The 23,117-nt window shown below is 33.9% G+C and overlaps 1 protein-coding gene across 3 annotated transcripts; it reads right to left on the bottom strand.

The window, feature by feature from the left end:
• Positions 1 to 444: 444 nt before the first annotated feature.
• Positions 445 to 21,567, bottom strand: LOC143242617 (uncharacterized). 3 transcript variants are annotated; one of them, XM_076486080.1, is made up of 7 exons: positions 21,262 to 21,567; positions 13,650 to 18,372; positions 8,769 to 8,831; positions 8,424 to 8,585; positions 6,923 to 7,040; positions 6,065 to 6,497; positions 445 to 4,409 (listed from the first exon to the last, which is right to left on the bottom strand). In XM_076486080.1, exons 2-7 carry the CDS (start codon positions 13,936 to 13,938, stop codon positions 4,044 to 4,046), a joined length of 1,431 nt encoding a protein of 476 aa, XP_076342195.1. In that variant the 5' UTR covers positions 13,939 to 18,372; positions 21,262 to 21,567; the 3' UTR covers positions 445 to 4,043. The 3 variants fall into 3 exon arrangements, with proteins under 3 accessions (XP_076342195.1, XP_076342196.1, XP_076342197.1); XM_076486081.1 differs by having other exon boundaries at positions 17,731 to 18,372; positions 21,262 to 21,566; XM_076486082.1 differs by lacking the exon at positions 13,650 to 18,372 and having other exon boundaries at positions 21,262 to 21,565.
• Positions 21,568 to 23,117: the final 1,550 nt, after the last annotated feature.

Here is a 23,117-nt window from a genome sequence, read left to right as displayed (position 1 = left end):
ACATGTTTGTGTATATTTGTAAAGTTATGAGATTTTGTTGGCTTTTGATCTCAGAAATAGCGCCAGTTTTTCACCGGTAAGTTTCAGGCTTATAACGCTGAAATTCGGGTTTCGATACCTGTGATTGGCATAATACAGATAGCCTATTGTGTAGTTTTGACCTTAACAACAATCAAATCACACCTCAAAGAAATTTGGGTTAGTTTCAGTTTATACATGTGGCAAACCATTTCTTGGGGTCTATAACGTCAGTGTCCCATTTCATTTTTATTAATTGCTTTCCTCGCTTACGTTTCGTTATGATCAATGAAAATGTGTGATGTTACGTGTTACAATTTCAAATAGGCCTAAACCTGAATTAATTTATAATTTATATTTAGAAGTTAAATAAATGTCGATACGTATCCAATTTTTGGTATTTGCTAACAAGATTGATACACACAATTTTCTTTCTCAAAACACATATATTTTAATATTCAGACAATAATACAATTTACAATAACGGTTATTACAAATAATGACTTATATACAAACTTACAAAGAATAGTAAATCTTCTACCTCATTTGGAACTGGATATTTTTTCGAAGGTTCACGATGAGGGAATTAATTTACTTCAAAACACCTAATTTAAATATGAATCAACTATATCAAATTATCGTAAATCACAGAAATTTAATCAGTATTGAGCAAAACGTAGAGGGCCAATTTAAAATAAGACAAAATCATTTTTTATGTTCTGTCTATAATAAAGTTATTAGGCAATCACACACACAATGAATTATAGTATTTTTGTTCCAGTTGTGTTTACTTCATCTATTATTCCTTCTATCGTTTAGTGTAGCTACAAATAGTTAGTTACAATAAAACAATAATTCATCTTCTAGGTGATCACGTCTGTTTTGAGTAAATATGTTGGAATTATGAAACTGATACCAGCTTCCCCAGCAACGACGTACAAATATTATTAATACTGCGGAAGATTATGTAAAGTTATGATCCCCTCAGATGTATTCTCGTGATCTAACGGAATAAATAAATATCTTGCCATCAGCTTCATGAACGCAGACACGGGACAGTGAGTGAAAAATAATTATGTGTGTGTGTTTTCTTATGGCAAAGCCACATCGGGCTATCTGCTGTGCCCACCAAGGGAAATCGAACCCTGATTTTAGCGTTGTAAATCCGTATACTTACTGCTGTACCAGCGAAGGACAGAATAATTATTGATGTTTGACACCCAGTATGGTTATTAGTAGAGAAAGATGACTTTGAAATGTTGTATTTTTATATTGGTTTATTTTGGGATTAAGTTGTTGTATAAGTAAGGTTTCTTTAATTTTGCGTTTGTTTGTTTTATTGTTTATTTAGTATTTGAGTGTTTTCTGTGGTTATGTTGTGTTTATTTGAATTGCAGTGTTCGAAAACGTGTGAAGCTGACATTTTATGTTCTTTGAAATTTAAACACCCGCGCCCGCCGCCTACTGACGGGGGAACCCATTTTTTCGGCCTGTTTCGCGCGTGCGTGGACCAACAGCAGCTTGCTCCAACGGGTCGGACGTCTAGACGCAGCCGTTGCGAAAAGTGCCCGAACGGTTGGCGGCGGGTCCTTCGATTCGACGTCCCTAGAGGATATCGTCGGCATTTCGATCACCTGCTCCCGCCGAGTACACGCATTGGCCTTGGGACACCTCGAACAGAGTCTGAGAGCATGTCCCGCCAGCGAGCGGGAAATTTAAACACCCGCGCCCGCCGCCTACCGACGGGGGAACCCATTTTTCGGCCTGTTTCGCGCGTGCGTGGACCAACAGCAGCTTGCTCCAACGGGTCGGACGTCTAGACGCAGCCGTTGCGAAAAGTGCCCGAACGGTTGGCGGCGGTTCCTTCGATTCGACGTCCCTAAAGGATATCTTCGGCATTTCGATCACCTGCTCCCGCCGAGTACACGCATTGGCCTCGGTACAACTCGAACAGAGTCTGAGAGCATGTGCAAGCGAGCGGGAAATTTAAACACCCGCGCCCGCCGCCTACCGACGGGGGAACCCATTTTTTCGGCCTGTTTCGCGCGTGCTTGGTCCAACAGCAGCTTGCTGCGGCGTGTCGGACGTCTAGACGCAGCCGTTGGAAAAAGTGACCGAACGGTTGGCGGCGGGTCCTTCGATTCGACGTCCTAGTTATTTTATTATGTAGGGTGAAGAAGGGGAAAATCTTTTCATATAATTAAATTTTTTTACATGTTTACAGATTATTTTATAATAGACATTTTGGGGGTATATATCAAGGGTCAAGTGTTCCTGTTCTAATGAAGATCAGTCTAGCCGTTTTTCTGTTACTTGTTCTTTTCACAGACACGATCAAAAGTACGTAGAAAGGTTCATTTGGTTCAAGTTTGTATTGCTCGAATTGGGATAAAGGATTTGCATAATTAAATAATCATCATTGTTCTATCTATTGTATTGTACATTACTCTAACATTTCTACAGAAGGTCAATCTATAGATTTCAACAGGTTTTTCAAATCGGTAGGCTGTTATAACAGGTAAAAATTATAGATAAAACTCCAATTCTATCATCTCAGGTGTTATCAACACAGTTATTACTTTAAAATCTTGAGAAAAAAACAATAAAAACAACGTTTTTCCAGAGAATTATTGGTGTGGAGAAATTACGTATGAAGGCTGTAAAATATACATTCATAGAACCAAATCATTTGAATTTTCTCCAGTTTAGGGATGTTACAGATATTTCACAAAAATATGGTTTTGACACTAATAAAGGAAGATATGAAATTTATTACTAAGTGGTCCATGATTTTGACGGTAAGTAAACAATTTTTTAAATGGTATAAAGCTTGTTTGTTTGACGTTAAACACAAAACTACACTAAGCTAAGTATCATTGTCAGTGGAGATAAAATACTTCAAGTTAGGGAATGTCATTAACAACCTCAGTTTCATTCCTGAAGCTTTAACTGTGTTCTCAAAAACCTTTGTCCTACTAAAATTATAGAAGGAATATTTCCCATATTTGTTACACAGAAGAACCATAGATAATTACCAGGAACACGTATCAAACATCAGCCTTTATTCATAAAACACCATGACAACAGTACTTAGAAAGAAATTTTTGGAATGACATCGATAGTCACGGGAGGACCATCGAATCTTTAAAAAAAAAAAAGATGTTTTCAAGTTAACTTAATGTACGTGATAAATTCAGCAGTTTTTACCATGAAAAGAAAGACATTATTTATTCTAATATATCAAACAAAATAGATGTGTGAGCTATCTCATTTCCATAAACATTTAACTTTCGTTAAAAGTATAGGCAGAGGAACTGCATAGTAATGCTATTAATAAAATTGATGACAAAACTGCCAAGATATTCATTGAAATTAATAAAGATGACATTCTTGATTATAAACACAATTTGAATATTATGCCATAATTTTCTATGGTTTACCTTATATTTATAAAGGAGTTTTATTACCACCTATTGTTTTCGACAATTGAGTTTTCAGCCATACTTTACTGGGCTGTAGTTTTAAAATGTTCACTATCATTGAATCTACATAAATAAATGTCAGTGTGTGTCTGTTTCTTATACGTCTCCACGTTTCTTGTTCAATTAACACAAAATTTAACACAGTGATATAGCTCTATTTGTTGTTTGTCTGCAAACCATTAACTGGATAATCAGATTAACTCTTGCAATTCCATCTTTCACAAATGCTAATAGTTATCTTTAGTGTTTTAGGACAGTGTTTTCTGTGTATTATTATTCTCTGTTCTTAGTTGTATTATTTAATTACATAAAAACATTATTGATTGTATCAATACCTTTAGTACATAAAAAGTGAGCTTAAGTTTCATGACAGTTGACAGCAAAAAAGAGAAGACCCAGGTGAATATTATATTCTTTGTTTTTCATGAGTATGTTTTATTTATTATTTATATCAGTGAGTAAAATGTACAAAATAGTAACTTATGAGATAAGGTAAAGTAATTCTTTTTAATATGGTATGCTTGTATGCAGCTCATGGGTTATCTAATTTTTGGGTTTTGGTTCCAGTTTCGGATCTCTTGTGAAAACAATCTTGTGAGGGCTGTTAACGTGTTTAATTTGATTATTCTTTTTAGGTTTCTGTACAATAAGTTTATGTTCGCTTTGGCAACGTTTCAACTGACACGTGGGTGTTAATTTTGAAGCTCTACCAATAACAAATTTGTTTCGGTTTTCAGTATTTTCAATAGCAATAAAAACGTTTCTCTGATGATGTTCTGGTTTACTGCCAAGTCTTACAGTAATAATTTTATCAACATTGTGAAAACGTCTAGTAGAGGGAGGCCTGATGTTGTTTGACACCTCCCTCCGGATACGTTCATCGTCTTTCACTTCTTTTGGTGTTTCTGCCTGAAGATGTAAATCATAATTAGTGAGGCAACAACACTCATCAATCGAAAAAAATGTTTTAATAACAATAATCAGTTAATAAACATTTTAAAAATATATAATTTATTCTTTATGTAACAATCATTTTACTATTATATGAGTAAAACCAAATAAGTGTTTATATGAAAATTGTAAATTATGAAATTGGTTTAAGATGTCTGATAAACGTTTTCTCGAAACTACGAAATATATCTCAAGCATTGTCCCAAATAGTGAGGAAGGTAATATAGAGCAGACAATAGCTTTAAATAATGTTTTACATTTATGTTTTGTACGTTCACAAATACTAACTTGCTAAAACAAGATAAAACTACTGTTATAAACAAATGTTAGTTATTTTCCTCATTTCATTGTTATATAAATTAAACATGAAAAGTTATGTAATCTGAACTACAAATGACTATAAAGAGGAAGAGTTTTCAAACTGTCTTATCATAGTTGTAACACTGAAGTAAATCACGGAGTTTATAGTACTTTAAAATATTCAATAATCTTAGTAAGGTCCAAAAGAAGACAACTGGATATTTCACTAAATGTCTGTAAAACCAATGAAAGTTGGCTGACTATAAAAAACAAACACTGTTGTAAAATGTCTCAAAGTGTTATTAACATGATATGGTGGAATCACTTGTAACAAAATGGTACAAATACACTGGTACTAAACTAAGAATAATAAAATCCACATTTTAAGTAAGTTACCGTGATCTAACGATTCGCAGCAATTATGTGATAACTGTTAAAAACAGAATCAGATGTTCGTAGTTACAACAGAACTTCATTTCAGTGTATGTACGGTTAAAAACACAATAAATTTGACAATATTAACAAACAAAAGGTATATTATAGTTATAGTAAGACACAAAATAACTCACTTTAATATCAGTAGTGGAAATGAAAAATCACGAACGGACATTCTGACCTTTATGTTTTTCAGATGTCATTAATGCTATACATAATAGCAATGGAAGTACCTTTTACACTATCATATATGTTTACGTTTGGTTCTGGCTTTAGCTAAATGGATGATAATTGTCTTCCCACATGTAAATAATATTGAAGAAGAGGTGATTGACCAGTTTAACTAGGGTACAGACTTATCAGACCTCAATAGTATCGAACATGTATAGGTCTCTTTTGGAAGAAGAATTACATGTATTCAAATGACTCTGAATGCGTGTTTTTCAGTAGTTGTGGATGTCTTAACAACACTCATTGTAAGCATGCAACATTGATATGATATTGATCACTCAGTTTGACATAGTATGCATTACATTAAAGTGAAATGTTTTTAACTACACTAAATATTAATCATAAACGTAATATGAATGAGAAATTAATTCAATTTTGAACCAGATACAGATATTCACAGAAATTAAATATAAGAATGGTTGTAATTATTTTATAACAGTAATTTTGCATTAACATTAATAATGTACTATTAATTCTATTATATTTTAGTTGCTTCTTGCAATATATATATAAATATGTAAGTATAAATAAACTTGTATGAAGTGAAAGTTTAACATTAAGAGCAGATCCTTGTTATTAATGGTTATATACTGATGCTGTATAATACTGAGTACTATAAAGTAAAAGAACTTTAAACGTATACGAACCGTTGTTGGTGAATCAGATTTTAATGTCTCTTCAGGTTTGTCATCATTCACGATTGTCCTAACGCATTTCTTTAATTTAGTTTTGTCAGAACCTGAAGCAGGCTTGCTCAGGTTTTCTGTTCTTTCTGTTTTCTTTTCTACTGAGTGATTTTCATTTATTGTTTGCAAGATGGTTGGTTCTGTTTGATTTTCCTTTAACACCATATTAGTTTCTCTTTTATCAAACTTATTTGTCGAGACCTTCTCACACTCAGGGATCATTGAAACAGCTTCCAAAATGTCTAATTCCCTGGCGGTGATCTTTTCAATTACAAGCTCTTGGTCTTCTAGCTTTGTGTAGGAAAAAACACCACAAGACCCGAGGACGCGGTTTTTAAGGGCATTCCATTTGCCCCGGGCTTTTTTATTCATCTTGCAGAAGCAACAAAGAACGCTAAACAATAATAAAATAATAATAAATAAAAACGCGATTTATTTATTTCAGTTTTCTATATAAACAATAGTAATAAAGATCAACTCTAAATAGTTGTGTTTTTTGTTGGTTTTTTTCGTAAACAAACAGATCTACAAAAACACTTGATAAATCACCATACAGAAGTTTGGTGAGAAGTGTTAACTATAATTGAAAAGTTTTTTTTACCTCATTTGTAAGGTTAATTAAACATATTCAGCTTTACTAGGTTCATATTAGTGTTTTCACAAATTAACTACCAAAGGGGCACTGAACACACTTGACATTTTCAAATATCTAACCCTACAATTCAATTAAAAGATAATTGGGTATTGAGGTCAGATGCTCTCTCACCCCTGTTCCACATACTTTAATTATCAAGAACTGGAAGATAACATGTAACTTACCACAAAGCAATAAGACAAATCGAAATTAGTGTTAGCTCTTCCATCCACCAAGGATATCTTACAACTGTTGGTTTGGAGGCCCAGGGGAAAGTAAGCTTGAGAACCACTTCAGTTGGATCTTAAGAGAGAGTTGTTTTACACATTGTATCGATTACATAAAACAGAAAGAAAACTTCAAATGTAACTTAATAACAAAGTGTATAATTCTTTAAACTAAAAATAAACTTGATTTAACATATTAAAAATTTCAATTAAATAAATATGATATTTCTTATATATTTTCATATTAAACATTGATAACAACCTTTACAATTTGACAACTGTATATATACATTTTATCTTTACACATTAAACAGATAATTAGCAAAGAAAAATGACGCCTGTTATATTATTTGAGCTCCTTACTAGTAGACAAATAGTACAGTTGTGTAATAACAATAACTATATAGTTATATAACGGGAAATCAGTTAGGTTTTCCAACATATTTACATTGTGAGACGATATATCACGAAACCTACTGACTTTCCATTCCAAACACACGTGATCAGACGATATAAGAAAAATCTAGACATTTTCTTTACGATAATGTACATATTATTCAACTCAGTATAACACAGTGAGTTAAATCAACTTCGATTCACTTAAATTGTAAGAATATATAACACAAATTAAACAAACCGTCTTTCCATTGACTACTTAATAAAGCCAGTTTGTTTAATCGCTATTCACTTACTGTATTAAGTTTTATAATTAGCTTCTTCTCTTATTATGGTACATTATTCTTTTATGCTATCGAATCGTATCCACTGAATGGTAGTTTCTGCGTTTTTATAACACTATTAAAAACAGTAATTTTTACAAATTTCTCTTTACTCTAAATTTCCCAAATAAAGAACGATACCATTTTGACCACAAACACTGAACGTCGAACGTCACTACTGACGAAGTTTTTTCGTTTACTTGGTAACAATTCTTTCCAATAGTTTTATTCAGAACTTATGAGACGGTGCTTACGTTTTGATAATCCAATGTTATTATTACCTTATATTAAAACATTTGTTTTGTATTTGGACAAATTACTTTATTTTATCACAAAAACGACATTATGTACATAAACTAAACATAGATTTAAGTTATGTTTTGGGACATACACTGTTTTAGTTAAATATCTTTAGTAATAATGTGACACCGTTATGTTTGTTTGTTCTTCAATTTCGCGGACAGCTGAACGAGGGCTTTCAGCGTTAGCCGTTCATAATTTTGAAATGATATACTGGAGGTAAGACAGCTATTCAATACTATTTGTCGTAAATGTTTGAGCCCATCTTTAAAAACGAGTAGTAGGATTTCCAAGTAAAAGCAAAGCTTTTTAATGCATTAAAAACCATGAAAGTTATGAAGAAATATCGTATTATAACAATCTGCATGAACAAAAATAAACATTTTTAAAATGTTAAGGAAACAATAAAAGAAAACTTTAAAACCCTTTTGTTTCATTACTTCTACAAAGATCTTTATTATCAGCTCCTTCTTCATCAGTAATTTTATCTCCAGGACAAGGTATACAGGCGTCAGCAGCAAAAGATGTCATGTAAGTCCCTCCTGGACACGGCAGGCAGTGAGTTTGGAATCCATTGTCATAGTGACCAGGAGGACATGGATCTAAAAGCGTTAAAAGTACAAAGCTAAACATTTATTTACCCAGTGTTAATTTTATTGTTCTAACAACGTCTTTAGTGTCAAAAAACGTATATGTTGAACTAAAATTCCATATTTTTAAAAGTCTTTCATCTATTTGTGTTTAATGTGAACAGTTTAAAGTAATTGAGTATCATATATACTTACAACACCTGTAAACATCTCTTTGGTATCCACGAGTACAGTTGAGATTCTCGGCTGGAATATACACTGGAGAAAACAACATAGAGTTAATATTTTTATTAGCACGTTTTGTGTCACCGTTGAAATTTTAAGGTTTTTCACAATGAGCACGACGCACTAGTTATAATATTAATTATAACTCACTCTGTAAAATAACAACATTAATGTTACTTTTCGTGAGAAAAATAAAACGTGTCAAAACAGTTTCTTAACAGTAGACTTTTGTTTCTTCATGTACTTCCTAATGGAGTTAACTAATGAAACTAATCACACAAACTTGGAAATTTATTAAATTACACACGATCTTTTTTTTATGTTTTTCTATAGGTACATTTGATTTCTGTTGGTGTTTCCCTTGCAAAATTCTTATTTGTCACAGTTAAACGTTAAACTGTTGTTATTGTTTATGTTAATATCAGTTATGAAAATACAGGTTATTTTGGGAATATTACGTTCGTAAAATGTATCAGTGTATGATTGTGTCTTGCAAACAACAAAATATCAAATAATATCCTTATAATGCAGAAGTTGGATGAAATGCATTCCGAGAAAATTTTTCATTTAAAGTTAATATAAAAGTAAATACTTAATTTTTTGCGGATTTATCAAGATAAATAATATAGCGATCTAACACCTTTCACTGTAAATTTATAATATTGTTTATTCAAAATACGTTCTCAAAAAACTTCGTAGATATGATTTGTATCTTTAGAGTACAAAAGATTTTGCTTCAACATTCACAAGTTGAGTTCATTATATCAAAATAACTTTGGAGCCTCATCACTTCTCTCTACAGGTTTACCATAATCCATCTAGTCTCTGATCACATAGAAATCTATAATTCTTACATCAGTGAGGTGACTGGTGTGTCTGTGTGTACAATAACATGCATATCTATCTAATTACTCAGCGGTTAGAAGACTGAGATATTTTTTTACGTACCATCGCCTGGGACACTTCAGCGGTTTTTATCTCTGACATTTGTGTTCGTACGACTTGTTGTAGGTCTTTTCCGAATTATTCTGGCTAACCAAAATTATTTCTTCGATGCTCTTACGTACAATAAATATCTTTGTTTCGAAAAATTTAAATTCTCATTTGAATATATTTTCATGATATGGGCATATAAAAATTTACATTGGAAAGGTCTGTTACATACCTTTCCCAAAAGCTACCAATTTTCGGTTACATTACACCATTTAAGAAATGTTATATCAGATCGAGTCACATTATATGACAGGTTGCATATTCAAAACTGTTTTGGTATGGCTTACTAATCCCTATAAACTATAAAGTATTATTGCTATGAACATCAGTGGCAGCCTCTGACTAATACTGTATGTTTATTACAGGAGTACCGATAAGATTACGAGTTCGTCTTCATCACTGCCCTGAAATAACTCTTTTCAGGGCATCTTTAGCATCAACTAATGGAATGTGATACATCTTCCAAGAGTATATTATGGCTGTCAATATCAACATCTGCATCTTGGAGTTGGGCAATATCACCCATTACTGGAGTCCTGATTAGATGGATCAGTATATGGACGAACAAAGAGTGTAGTATTGATGGTAACATTTAAAGTAATTATATGTGGATATGTTTACCAATACTTATTCATACCACACTCCAACATCGACATTTCCTATCATTAAAATTAAGAAAAACTGATTTCATGTTATCTCTAAAGTAATAATTCCTTGTAAGTACTTTTAACATTATTGTAATAATCTATTTCATGCATTTATATTTCTGAGGAACCCACTTGAAGCGAATAAATTTTGCAGACGTTCTACAATGGGTAATTTAAAACTTTTTATTACAGAATTCATATGTAGTTCGATGTTTCTAGGTTATAAAGCGACTAGGAAGGAGATTTGAGATAACGGTGATATAGAGAAACCTCAGTCAACAACACGATACCCACCCTGTCAATAACCCCAAATACAATAAACAAAATACTTAAATTCTTGTAAAAAAATAAAGCAAATACAATACTAATGTCATTTATAAAATACTTTATGGCAACTTCCACGTATTTTACGTCAGAGAAACAAGCCCGAAACTCAAAACAACATTCATGTAACACAAAAAAAAATAGAATTTCACGTTTTTTAAATTTAACACTGCAACTCAAATAAATATACTACAGGTAACATTTAAATTCCAAACAGAGAATCCAACATCATTAGACGATAAACCAAATAATTCCTTGTAATACAAGAGCAAACACACATTAAACCAATATAAAGAAACACTTTTATATCTATATTAATAAAATTTAATAAATCTTGTTCGATGTATTATAGTTTGAAGATGATACTTTTAATTTTCAAGATTTTATAATTTACAAAATATTCTGAGAATACTAAGAGTAATGCAGATAGTATTAATAGGAAATTACACGAAGGTTGTTAAAAACTATAATATGAAAATAAGACAGTTCAATTTTCATTACAATTAAATGATATAAAAGATAACGTATCGTTTTATGAACGAAATCGATAAAAACACAATTTAATTAACGTAGATGGGAGTATTTTAAAATTCCTATCTGGTGCAGTAACAACAGTTTGATCAACAGAGACAATTCTATAAAGAAATTATTTACTTTGTAGGTGAAAAAGGGCCCGGCATGGCCAAGCGCGTAAGGCGCGCGAATCGTAATCCGAGGGTCCGAGTTCGCGCCCGCGTCGCGCCAAACATGCTCACACTTTCAGCCTGGGGGGGTGTTATAATGTGACGGTCAATCCCACTTTTCGTTGGTAAAAGAGTAGCCCAAGAGTTTGCGGTGGGTGGTGATGACTAGCTGCCTTCCCTCTAGTCTTACACTGCTAAATTACGGACGGCTAGCACAGATAGCCCTCGAGTAGCTTTGTGCGAAATTCCAAAACAAACAAACAAATTGAAGGTGAACAAACGAATTATTTGAATCAACCAACTGAAAACCATGATTAGAAAAGTCTTCAGATCATTGGTAAGTATCACTAATATATCAATTCATAGAGAAAAACAAAATAAAATATACAAAACAAGAGCTGAGATGTTAGTTTTCAAAGACAAAATTCAGAATAATTGACAGTAGTTAGCTTTTACAGTGGAAAACAGTGGATCGGAGTTAGCTATGTTAGTACAAGCGCTGTATGTGACCGCAAATAGAAAGTTAAGTTCTTGCTTTCTACTCTAAGTAAGCTATCAAATCTATTAAGCAAAAGATTACCTCACACTTATAGTTTGTGGCCCCTACACATAGTTATCAGATTTTCATTTATTACACGTGGACTGACATTACTACAGCTACAATTAGAGGTACCTTGAAAATGTTTGAATAAATTGAAAAGAAATGCACTTATTATAGCTGTAATAATATCAGTCCACGTGTAATACATGAAAATCTGACAACTATATGTAGGGACCACAAACTGTAAGTATGAGGTAATCTTCTTTCACTTTTGTCTAATATATTTGATAGCTTACTTGGAGTAGAAAGCAAGAACTTAACTTTCTAATTAACTGTAGAGAATGAAAAGCTTTTCGAATGATCAAGCACACATAGTTTTTCTTATAACAAAACCACATCGGGCTATTTACTGTGTCCACCGAGGGCAATCGAACTCCTGATCTTAGCGTTGTAAATCCATAGACTTACCGCTGTCCCATCGGGAGACTATTTCATTAAAACAATAACTCCATGAACATAGTTATTTAATGTTAAGTGTTAACTGATTTTATCTGTTGTCAGTCCAAAACTGGTTGCTTATCAGTTCGATTATAAGACTATAATCGTAACGTTTTTTAATTAATGATTAAATGGTACAATAGATTATATTACACGTTTTTTAAGCTGCGAGTTTTTGTTTCTATTTTTCTCTGTAAATATGCACTCTACTTAAACTAAAGACATACTTATACGACTTGGATTTAAATTTATTCATAAAGAATGTGAAAAAAAAAAACAACGTATTTGCGAGTCATTTGAAAATACTGAACCACAAGAATAATAGAATCAATTTAAAAGAAAACACCAGTTTTAATAAATGAAGTTTTAATTAAAATTCCTTTTAACCAAAGATTTGTTATATTTTTTTAAATTACGATGGTTTGTTTGTTTTTGAATTACGCTCAAAACTACACGAGGGCTATCTGCGCTAGCCGTCCCTAATTTAGCAGTGTAAGACTAGAGGGAAGGCAGCTAGTCATCACCACCCACCGCAAACTCTTGGGCTACTCTTTTACCAACGAAAAGTGGGATTGACCGTCACATTATAACACCCCCAGGCTGAAAGTGTGAGCATGTTTGGCGCGACGGAGATGCGAACCCGCGACGCTGAAATTACGAGTCGCACGCCTTAACACGCTTGGCCATGCCGGATCCTGACAGCATCTGAATCAAGATTTACATGTATTTATACTAAATTTATACAAAAATATTTAGAAATACTTTTTCGAGATTTGCGACTGTAATATAAATCCCTTTCACGTATCAGCCCTCAAATATATTCTACCATCATGTTTTCGTTATACACGCTCCCAAGTCACAAAAGCAAAGTTTGAAGACAATAGGCCTTTTCCATTTACTTTAGGCATAAGCAATCAGGAAATAACATTTTTTGCCCAGGAACAAGAAAAGGTAAAAAATTTTCTTACATAGTGTAATCTTACGTATACGCAGGCAATTAATTTTTAAATCAATACACATGGTGAGTGAAATATCAAACGAAAAGGTTATGGCTGAAAGAAATTTAAAAGCAAGATGGACGATATCAATTTAGATGCTATTTCTGTTAAATTAGTACAGTTTAATAAATGAAAATATGGTCTAAAAAAAAACACCATGAATTTACCTCTGACATCATGTTTGTAATCACCTTCACGATTTTTGCATGTGTAAATTCCCGCGTCTTCAAATTGGATGTGGGTTAGCACTAATTTGCCACCGTATTTTATTTGCGTTCTCTCACTATTAATAACTTTTTCTTTGAGATTTGAGTACCAAATAACTGGTTCTTCTCTCGCTTGGTTTGAACATATTAATGTAAGAGTAGAACCACGTTCAATTTCGTAGACGAATGTAAAACCTGAAACAAGCAGGAAACTACCGAAAATATAAAATAATTGAGTGTAATTAGCCATTGAAATCTCTCTGCACTGTACTCTTTGTAAGTCACTTTCTGTATTGTTTCTAAGTGAAATATCAGTGTTACTATGCGCACAAAGTATTCTTGTTTGAATGACGTCATGAACTGAAGTAACATTGTGAGGTAGAAAAACGTTTTACTAACAATAATGATTGCAAAGTTTATTGTTTTCTGTTGTGTGAAAGACGCTTGAACAGAGAAATTATATTCATGTTTATGTTATGCATAATTTAGATTTAATAAACAATAACAACACTTGCCTAAGAGTTCAACTTGAAATTTAGGTAAAAGCAAATAAAATTTATACGAAATTTTTCTATGCAATTTCTTCTGACAATACAAATCTTAGTCGGCATTTATGATATAAACCATAATAAGACTGCTAACAGATGTCTCATGATACATATAAATTATAATTGAGTAGTTATAAACCTACAAACACTGTAACAATATTTAAATTAAAAAATCAGTTAAAGAATATTCACATATATAACTTATGTGACAAATACTGCATTCCATGGTGTTATATAGGGATTAATGACTACAATTAGCTGTATTAATATTTTGTTCTTCAAAACTAATAAGATTTCAATAGTTTGTTTTTTGAATTTCGCACAAAGCTACTCGAAGGCTATTTGTGGTAGTCGTCCCTAATTTAGCAGTGTAAGACAAGATGGAAGGCAGCTGGTCATCACCTCCCACAGCCAACTCTTGGGCTACTCTTTTACCAACGAATAGTGGGATTGATCATCACATTATAACGCCACCACGGCTGAAAGGCGAGCATGTTTGGTGCGACCGGGATTCGAACGCGCGACCCTCGGATTACGAGTCGAACGCCAGATAGCCCTCGAGTAGCTTTGTGCGAAATTCCAAAAACCCAAACCAAACCATGCTTCTAGATTTTAAGTTGTTCATTTCTCAGTTAAACAACCAAACACTGAGAAGAATAGCATGCAAAACTAACGTATAATTCAATTACAAGATAGTACATGAATGAAATCCTTTGTTAAATGTAATTTTGTTACTGTGACACTTCGGTTTTGAAACGTAGATTTATATTTCTATAAATCTTCAATTTCATAAATATCTTGTTACGTATTTCTCTTCGTCTTTGAAGTGTGTTCTTGGATATTAAAGGAGGTCCACAGTGCAGCTTAACAGTATGGGGTTCACTATAATGGGGCTTTATTTATATACGTATAAGTCTTTGGGCCCTTTTTATTATGGCTGACATTTTAATTAATATTTCTGAAAAGATGTCTACGAATTTGTGTCATTCGCTTATTCTAGGTCTTTCTGCAAGCCTATACAATGCGCATGCACATTATATACTGCACAGTATAAATCTGAGCATCACTTGCTGTCAGCGGCAGTTCAGTTTTTCATGTTAAGAACGTGTGTACACTTTTTACAGAGATCCTTTTATTATGCGTGAGAAAAGAATGTGTGATGATACCGAGCCAAAGAAACCTAACTAGCACGAAACAAAGGAATAAATGAACCATCTGTAAGACTGTTCAATGAAAGAACCAGTAAAAAACAGTATTGAATGGCTACCAACTGTTTTGCCTCGAAAACAATCGTAAAGAAAAGGAGCTCTCTAATGGTGAATATGGAACGTCTGCTATCAATATGATTAGAAGATTGTAATCAGAAACGAATTCCTTTAAGTCAAATGGAAATTCAAACGAAAGCTACGAGCCTTTTAAACGCCTTAAAAGAGAACGATGGAGAATGGGGAACTAATGAAATATTTTCGGCAAGCCGTGATTGGTTCTTTTGTTTTAAGCAAACACTCTGGTTTCCATAATGTTCGTATTGCAGGCGAAAGTTCAAGTGTAGACAAAGATGCTGCTGAAAAATTTACAAATGAATTTATAGAAATTATTAAAAAGTTCGGTACAAAGATAACCAAATATGAAACGGGTTTATTTTGGGGAAAATATGCCTTCTAGAACTTTCCTATCAGAAAATGAAAAAAACTTGGCCATGTTACAAGCGTTAAAAGATCGTTTAACACTTGTTAGGCGGAAATGGATCTGGCGATTTTAAATTAAAACCTGTGTGCTTGTGTATCGTGCGGAAACTCCCCCGAACACTAATCAGCTGTGCAAAGAAGACTCTCTCAGTTGTTTGGCGATGAAATAAAAAAAGCATGGGTCACAAAACCTTTGTTTGAAGACTGGTTACAAAAGTTATTTTTGTCCTGCAGTTGAACATTACTGCACAAGAAAACAACTTGAACTTTAAAGCCATCCAACGGGACTTTGTGACTTTAATGAAAATGTCAAAATTCATTTTCTTCCACCCAATACAACATCTCTACTGCAATTAATGAATCACGGTGTCATTGCGACGTTTAAAGCTTATTATTTGAAGCGAACTTTTCTCAAGCAATAAAGACTACAATTACAGAAGCTGCACTATCTTCAACTAAATTCTGGAAAAATTACATCATCAGAAGTGCTATCGAGAATATCAACGAAGCGAGAGTAACATGAGATCAATATGGAAGCACGTTCTGCCTGATTGTACAAGCTTTAAAAATTTTCCACTGGCTGGTTGAGGCTGAAAAGGCCCGGCATGGCCTAGCGCGTTAAGGCGACGACTCGTAATCCGAGGGTCGCGGGTTCGCGTCCGCGTCGCGCCAAATATGCTCGCCCTCTCAGCCGTGGGGGCGTTATAATGTGACGGTCAATCCTACTTTTCGTTGGTAAAAGAGTAGCCCAAGAGTTGGCGGTGGGTGGTGATGACTAGCTGCCTTCCCTCTAGTCTTACACTGCTAAATTAGGGACGGCTAGCACAGATAGCCCTCAAGTAGCTTTGTGCTACTCAAAACAAACAAACAAACTGAGGCTGAAAAAAATGTATAGAACAAATATATTGTAGAGAAAAGTTAATTGCCACTTGACAGCAGTAGAAAGAACTTCGGTCTACTAGATTTAATGAATGGGCTGTACAAGGCACATATATGGCAAACTTATTTTCTTCTAAAATCTTTTGCTGCATATCCTTATAACCCCCAGACATGTTAGCAGCATTGTCATAAGACTGACCCCTATATTTTGTAAAATTAAGTTTGCAAACTTCACGTAATTACTGCAATACCTGGTTTGCCATTTCATCAGTCATATGACTTTTTAGTTCCAGAAAGGTTAAAAAGCATTCAATAGGCTGCCCATTTTTTAAGTATCGAGTACAACTCTTAACTGATCTATATGTGATAGATCTGGCGTCGAGTCAACTGACAAGCTAAAATAACCAGAAGAAGTTACTTTATCAACAACGAATGTGTGGACCTTCTGAACCATTGGTTCAATGTGTTCTTCACAGGCGGTTTTGGACAAGTATGAAGGATTTCCTTTTCCAGAATTTCCATATTTATAAATGTGTCCTGCTAAAAAATGGATCAAACTGACTTTTGAGCTCAAGTAGCTCTAAAAAATTCCCATTCTGCAGTGAACCAAATTTCATCTGTTCAGTGAAAAGCCAGGCTACGTTCAGCTAACGTACAAATAACAACTATTGCATGCTCCAAGACATGTTCCCAGTAATCGCACACTTCTTTTAATTTCTTTTTCCAACTCTTGTTGCAAGTCTAAACCTTGTCTGTAAGTTAAGTATGTTAGCTAGAGTCTCGGTGAGTAGTGCTTCTTTCATGATGATCAATTACAATAGTATTTCGCCAGTCACTGAACCCTTCTATTTCAACAAAACACGAGGAAAATTTAGGGACAAAGAGTCGATAGTAAATACAATAACCACTCTCTCTTGTATTACTCACCATTGGTTTTTACCCCAAAGAAAAGTTTTTGCAAACAGTATTTCATTGGTTTGCTACTACTGAAAATCCAGCAAGATTTAACAAATGACCCATTGTGGTGTTAACAGTCAGTGGGTCCACAAGCACTCCAATAAGCCACATCAGCAGCAGAGAAATCGAGCCACAACCCTGGATCTTTTGCTTTAGTTTCTTCATCTTTTATAGACTGAAGCATTTTACCATAGTTCAGCAATATTCATTTACAGAAATTATTACAACTTTAAACTGTCTTATAGAGCAACTTGCATCAACATTAACACGAGAGATATCTGGAGAATTTACAAGCATAGTAAGATCAATTGTGAAAGTTGTTCCAGTTGAGCAAGCCTGTGACACCTCAACGTCACCATGACGTTCTGATCTTCAAGTGGACAAAGTGGTACTTGTAGGTGTGAAGCTTGGTTCAAATTTAATCATGTCAAAGTCAGATACAGTACAAGTGACTTCTCATGGTTTTGATGTGGAAGATCTTGTTGTGTAAGTGCAGTGAAAAATTAATCTGCTATCTAGTCTTGGCCACTAAATCCAAAGCCTTTTGTTGGTTCTCTTTTGCCAGTTTTTTCTTTTGTGCACCACTTAAATGAACATGTTTCATCTTGCAGTCTGAAAAATACAGAAAAAAAACACACAAAATAATACGGATCATATATAATTATAATGATAAGAAAAACACTGAAATTTATAAAGAAAAAATTCGTAAGACAGTCAAACATACTAAACTCTAGGTCTACATTTAGACAAAGACTGTCAGAAAGTTATCCTAAGGTCCAGGTCCATCAGCACATAAACATGAATTCATAAATACATTTATTGACTTGCTGTATTATGATATGTTGAAAACCATTCATGACTGGCCTCAATCTATTTTAGAAAAATTAATTTTCAGTCATTGCAAAAGTTTCATTTCGGTTGTTGTTATGGTAGCTGATTGCAAGAAGCAATGTCAAAGGCTAGAGTACTTTAATCCTAATATCTGAAGAATGAGTTGTAACCTCAACTTTTCTTTTGAGCTCAGATTTGACCTGGGACTATTAGATGAGCCAACAAACCATGCATCAACAAAATAGGCATATGTCTGAAACTTTACTTACATGCCTGGATGCGAAGGTAAATTCAAAACGACAGCCTTACACTGGGAATAGTCCACTTCATTATTCCAGGCTACAGTAGCGTTTCCAGTGTACTTACACTAAACTAGTTACAGTATTTAGGCCTAACGTTATTGTCACTCAGTTCTCAGATAACATTAACATTAGGCCTAATGCTGATACAGGGTGGCCCGTAAGTTCCTACCCATCCATATGTTATTATGTTATATTCAATTACGCATGTATTATGTATTCGTTTCTTTTTTTCAGAGAAATATGGCCGATGTAAGCCCATTTATACTTGAAAATGTCTCACAGAACATGGCGTCGCATAATATTATGCAGCGAGAATGAGGGACAGCACACAGATACACTGGATACATAAGATATATTGATGGGTAGAGACTTACGGGTCACCCTGTACATTGCAACTGAGGCCACTAACGTTAAGCCTAGTACTTAGTACTAACCTTGCTCACATGAACTTGTTCAGTTTATGCACTATTTTCAATCCTAAATTGATTTTCTTGATTTTTCAGTTCTTTACATTATCTTCGTATGACCACGATGACACATTACTGTACTACTACTAGTAGTATGGTATAAACATTGCAATGTTAAGAACCTTGTTATCGAACATGTCGAACGAAGTCTTACATAATTTAACCTAAAAGATCAAATTATCGCCTTTAGACTGCTCCGATCTTTCAATTGTTTTCCCAGCTTTTCAGAAATGTAATACAACACATAGTGATCTGAATTTATAGTCACAAAATAGTTGAATTACACCTGAAAGTTTGTCTTCGTTGTATTTGTGTTTCTGTCTCGGATTGTTCGTTCGTCTCATAAAAAAAATATCACCAGAAGGCACCCTTGTACTTATCTCCTTAGTAAATCTCAGCTTCAGATTTGCTTATATTATTACATAATTACAAGGGTATACATACATGCCCAAATGCTCTTACAGGTTACATGTAATATATGAACGGTAGCATTGCTACAGTAGCATTCCTTTCTAAAATTTTTCTTGGTATGATAAATTACAAAACATGTACTCACAAACAAAGGTTTTTAACAGCAAGCTATTTGAAGCCAAAAACTTCCGGCTCAGAAAACTTCAGTGAAAAACACACTTATAAAGCAATTCTAAGGCAAATAAAACCAAAACAAACAAGACAATATAAGGCACGAAAACAAAACCGAAAAAAACATTAAACTAGCCACGTCTCTGAACACATCTGTTACCATTTCGTTTGACTTATATTTCTGTGGTATTATTCTCTTTTGTTTCTGTAGATGTGACTGAATAAAGCAGTAAAAGATAAAACAAAACAGTTCCACTGCCTATAATTTCTTATAAATAGCCACAGCAGAAGAAATGATTGAGAAAAATATTTCATCTGCAAGGTTAGATAGACATCATAACATGTGATCATCTTTTACCTGAAGTTTTATCAACATTTTGTACCGCTCTTTACAGTAATCTTTCGCAAATCAATTACTTCTTACTTCAGATACATAGTTTGGTAGATTCTCGAAACTTTAGTCACTAACCGAGCCAAAGAAAACTTTTTTAACAATGCAGAGTAAAATCAAGCACGGTAGATAAGAGCAATTACAAAAAAAAAATCAACAAAAGTTGAGTGTGGTAGTGAAAGAGATAAGGGCATTATAACTAAGGGGAAATCTCTGTGGTTATCCCTTCCATTGTTGCCCTAATCATGTGCGTATTTTGCGTAATGGTTAATCCAGGGCTGCTTTAGTTGATTGTTAAGCCTTTATAGCATGTGATTTTACGTATGAATGATGATAATACTAATCTTTAGAGGAAGTTAAACTTGCAAGTTTGTTGCGGGGATTCAGTTCATTTTTGCAGAGAATTTCCTTTATACTTTGTTTTAAACTTTTGATTTGAAGTTCTTCTGTGATATATTTGAATTTTTGGTCTGGTTGTTGTTTTGTATTAAGGACAAAGCTACACAATGGGCTATCTATGCTCTGCTCATCACGAAACCCAGTTTTTAGTGTTATAATTCCGCAGACATACCGCTGAGCCACTGGGGGGCTTTTTGGTCTGGAAGTATACTTTTATTTTTAGGAAGGTTGGTGTCAATTTTTCTAATCTGCAAGTTTTGTAAACGTTAAATTTCGCATCATATTTTTTTGTAATTAAATAAATTTCTTATTTTCTATTTCGCCATAACAGAATCAGATTCTTTCGATAAAGCTTACGTTGGTTAGTGGTAACTTTAGGCTTAGCTGTTTCTTTGTAAGTTTTTTTTTTTTAAGATACGTCAAACGGAAGTTATGCTGTAATTTTTATTTTAAAAGATTAGATATAAATATATACTCAGTACTCTCTTTGGCGAAATAAATTATTTTCGCTACCTTTTACAATACTCACAATAATATATCAATTATTAGGCCTATATTAAATGTAAGGCCTTCCACGACGATTAACTTCCCTTTTTACTTTTCTTTGGCCTATTTCCGTTTCGTAACATCTCGTCTGCTAATTTTTGTCTGTTTCTATACTTTTACCATTCCAATCACACTATTTATTTATCTTTAGCGTAGATAGTCTAATTGCTTTGCGCCATGAAACAGCAAACCAAACTATTTATCTTTATTACACCTAATCGTCTGTTTTCTGTATTCTACACATCAAAAAATTTCACGCGACACTCGATAATCTCTGCATCAATGAGTTACAAACAATGTGTACGACCCCTATCGAGTTTCGTAATTAAATTTGTCATAATGTTTACTTTAAATTAATTTATTGTGACTCTCATGTTACAAATAAAGCTAAACAATCATTAAGTATTTATTCTTAAAATAAATTGTATAATTTATTTGATAAACATATAATCTTACGTAATTATATACATATATGACTTATCCCACGTTACGTGCCCCGGCATTGTCAGGTGGTTAGGGCACTCGACTCGTAATCTGACAGTCACGGGTGCGAATCCACGTTAAACTAAACGTGTTCGCTCTTTCATTCATAGGGCGTCATTATGGTCAATCCCACTATTCGTTTGAAAGAGTACCCCAGGAGTTGCTTTTCCTCTTGTCTTACTCTGCTAAATTAGGGACAGCAAGCGTAGATCGTTTTCGTATAGCTTTGAGCAAAATGCAAAACAAAGAAACAAATCTACTTAACGTAATTACAACTTCATAAATAGAGTATCATATTATCCAGTGTTTGTTATGTTATTAGAGGCAATATTACCCACTTTCATTCACATCATTCTTGGATTTGTATGCAACTACTTGAGCATCTGCATGATATAAGGTTCTACTCACATTTCATTGGGAAAGTATTTGACATATTATTTGTTACTGGGGCCCTTATCTTCACTTCTAGTGTTTTTAACTGAGATGCCCCATGTTATTATTACTTCATCAACTAACACAACACTAACATCCTCTGACTCTGAGGTTTCTGTTTATTTATCTGTTCCTCAGTTTTTGTTTTTGTTTTTGAATTTCGCACAAAGCTATTCGAGGGCTATCTGTGCTAGCCGTCCCTAATTTAGCAGTGTAAGACTAGAGGGAAGGCAGCTAGTCATCACCACCCACAGCCAACTCTTGGGGTACTCTTTTGCCAACGAATAGTGGGATTGAGCGTAACTTATAACGCCCCCACGGCTGAAAGGGCGAGCATGTTTGGCGCGACGTGGATGCGAACCCGCGACCCTCAGATTACGAGTCGCACGCCTTAACACGCCGGACCGTTCTTCGTCAAAAGGCATTCAATCTCACTTGAGTTATCGGTTTTTTATTTTGTAACAGATTTACTATTGCACATTTAGTGTTGTACCTTCGCTTCTTCCAGTGTAATTTTATATTTTCTTATGACGTTTACTGTGGGCTGTTTAATTCACAAGTTCTGCCTGTTCTCGAAATTAATAGAAGATTCTCGATCGAAAGAATCAACAAAGTAAAAGGTGTGTATGTAATGCTAGCGATTGACAATATTGACAACCACTTTATTCGTTGGTTCAAGAGTAGCCCAATAGTTGGCGGTGGGTGGTGATGACTAGCTGCCTTCCCTCTAGTCTTACACTCCTAAATTAGGGACGGCTAGGTGCAGTGGGCTAACAACCTACTCACTTAAAAAAAAAAAATTGTTACGGAAACCGCAGTGATTACGGCCCTATGTTCCTTAAGGAATTGAGTGGCAGATGACGATGATGAATGTTTCGCTCACTTTTCCATAATAATTTATAAAACTGTACATAAATAAAATTA

The sequence above is a fragment of the Tachypleus tridentatus genome, unplaced genomic scaffold, assembly GCF_004210375.1.
Source record: "Tachypleus tridentatus isolate NWPU-2018 unplaced genomic scaffold, ASM421037v1 Hic_cluster_2, whole genome shotgun sequence".
Taxonomy (NCBI): Eukaryota; Metazoa; Arthropoda; class Merostomata; order Xiphosura; family Limulidae; genus Tachypleus; species Tachypleus tridentatus.
This window is presented reverse-complemented; position numbering and strand designations above follow the sequence as displayed.